Source organism: Sminthopsis crassicaudata, chromosome 6 (genome assembly GCF_048593235.1).
Source record: "Sminthopsis crassicaudata isolate SCR6 chromosome 6, ASM4859323v1, whole genome shotgun sequence".
In the NCBI taxonomy this organism is placed as follows: Eukaryota; Metazoa; Chordata; class Mammalia; order Dasyuromorphia; family Dasyuridae; genus Sminthopsis; species Sminthopsis crassicaudata.
The window spans coordinates 238285412-238287434 of NC_133622.1; the positions used below are offsets into that span (position 1 = coordinate 238285412).

General features: G+C 36.4%; 1 protein-coding gene across 1 annotated transcript; it reads left to right on the forward strand.

Annotated features, from left to right (window-relative positions):
- The first annotated feature begins 386 nt into the window (after window positions 1-386).
- On the forward strand, window positions 387-1313 carry LOC141545565 (olfactory receptor 4C12-like). Its single transcript, XM_074272681.1, has one exon. It carries the CDS (start codon window positions 387-389, stop codon window positions 1311-1313), a length of 927 nt encoding a protein of 308 aa, XP_074128782.1.
- The last annotated feature ends 710 nt before the right edge of the window (window positions 1314-2023 follow it).

Consider the following 2023-nt stretch of genomic DNA (forward strand, 5'->3'; position numbering starts at 1 on the left):
AAAATTTAAAAAAAATAAGAATGATTGGTAGTGTTTGATGAAAATTTGCCAACACATGGATTTAATGCTACTCACACAAATAGAACTTGGTCAAGATCCTTCTATCCTAAAATGTACTTCACTTTCACCATGAAAGATAAATTTTTGCCAGGAATGATTCTCATGAAACAGGGAACTGTTTAATTAAATTAATTAAATGGTGGAGTAGGCCTTTGGAAGGTGTAAAGTCATAATCACTTGAGATAGTTTAAAAAAATATTTGAGTCTTTGTTCTAGATGGTTTATTTACACTTATCTACTGGATTATTTTAAGTATTGTATAATTTACTTATTTTCTTTGTAGATAAAGCACATCTCTGGAAATTCTGTTCTTTCTTTTTATATAGATGGAAAAAGGAAGGAATGTGACAGAATTCATCTTATTAGGACTTACACAGAATCTGAAGATGCAGAAAGTAATATTTGCCTTGTTTTTGATCTTATACATGGTAACACTTACAGGCAATGTTCTCATTATGGTGACAATCATCAACAGTCAGACTCTAAACTCCCCTATGTATTTCTTCCTGGCACACTTATCTTTTATAGATACAATGTTTTCATCTTCTTCAGCACCTAAACTTATTATAGACTCCCTAAAAGAGAAGAAAACAATCTCCTTCAATTGGTGCATGACCCAAGTCTATGCAGAACACACCTTTGGGGCTGCTGAGATCATCTTGCTTACAGTGATGGCCTATGATAGGTACGTTGCCATCTGTAAACCACTCCACTATACTACAATCATGAGCAAGAAGTTGTGTGGTCTGCTTGTGGGAGTAGCTTGGACAGGGGGCTTTCTCCATGCAACCATCCAGATTCTTTTCACAATCTGGTTGCCCTTCTGTGGACCGAACATTATAGATCACTTCATGTGTGACTTGTACCCTTTGCTCAAACTTGTCTGCATGGATACATATACCCTTGGTATATTTGTGGCAGCTAATAGTGGCTTTAACTGTCTGTTAAATTTTCTCTTGTTGATGATCTCCTATGTGGTTATTCTGCATTCCCTGAAGAATCACAGTGTGGAAGGCAGACGCAAAGCCCTCTCCATCTGTGTCTCCCATATCACTGTGGTTATTTTATTGTTTTTGCCTTGCATATTTGTATATCTGAGACCAGTGAAGACTCTTCCCATAGATAAAGCTGTGACTATCTTTTATAGTATGGTGGTTCCCCTGTTAAACCCTTTAATTTACACATTAAGGAACACAGAGGTAAAAAATGCTATGAGGAAGCTATGGAGTCAGAAAGTAAATTTAGATAAGTAAACAGACCTCTAGAGAAACATTCCCATCGATAATCATTTACAAGGACTGAGAGCCCAGTTTTAAATAGAACTGGTCTACTGGTCGTTATTTTGGGAATATGAAATTTAAAGAATATCACATTTAATATTGTAGCAAGCATAAGTTGCTTTTTTTTAAACCAGTCAATTATTGTTTAGAATTGTTCTTTGAGGTCTGTAATGGGCTAGAACTCTGGAGAAATGTATTTGAAACAAGGATTCTTACAACAAGGTGTTAACTCAGTGGAATTGATGAGACAATGGTTATCTGCTTTATCATGATGATTAATAGTTCTCTCGTTCAGTATGATTGATTTAATCTTACAATAAATAATGTTTCTCTAGTGATATAATGACTGGCTTATACTCAGTATGATGAATGGATTTAATTGTAATAGAGTATTTAAGAGTTCAAAATCAGACCTAGAAGAGGACTTGAAGAGACTCCAAGAAGACAGAGGATTGGGTACTAGAACTCAAGCTCTGGGATTCAGAGAGATATTCCATCTTCATCAGCCTACTGGTGGCTGGCCCATACTACTTCATTTCTCCACTGAAATCAAGGCGTGCCTGAAGGCCTACAGAAAGCTAGCCAAGCCCCAGGTGAAGGAGACAGACTGTGAAGGAGATAATAAAGAGTTTTGGACTTTAGCTCTGGCTATTCTCATGATGATTTCTCTGCTGAGACCAAGG

Coding starts and splice junctions, on each gene's coding strand:
- LOC141545565 (XM_074272681.1), top strand. CDS start 387: ATGGAAAAAGGAAGGAATGTGACAGAATTCATCTTATTAGGACTTACA.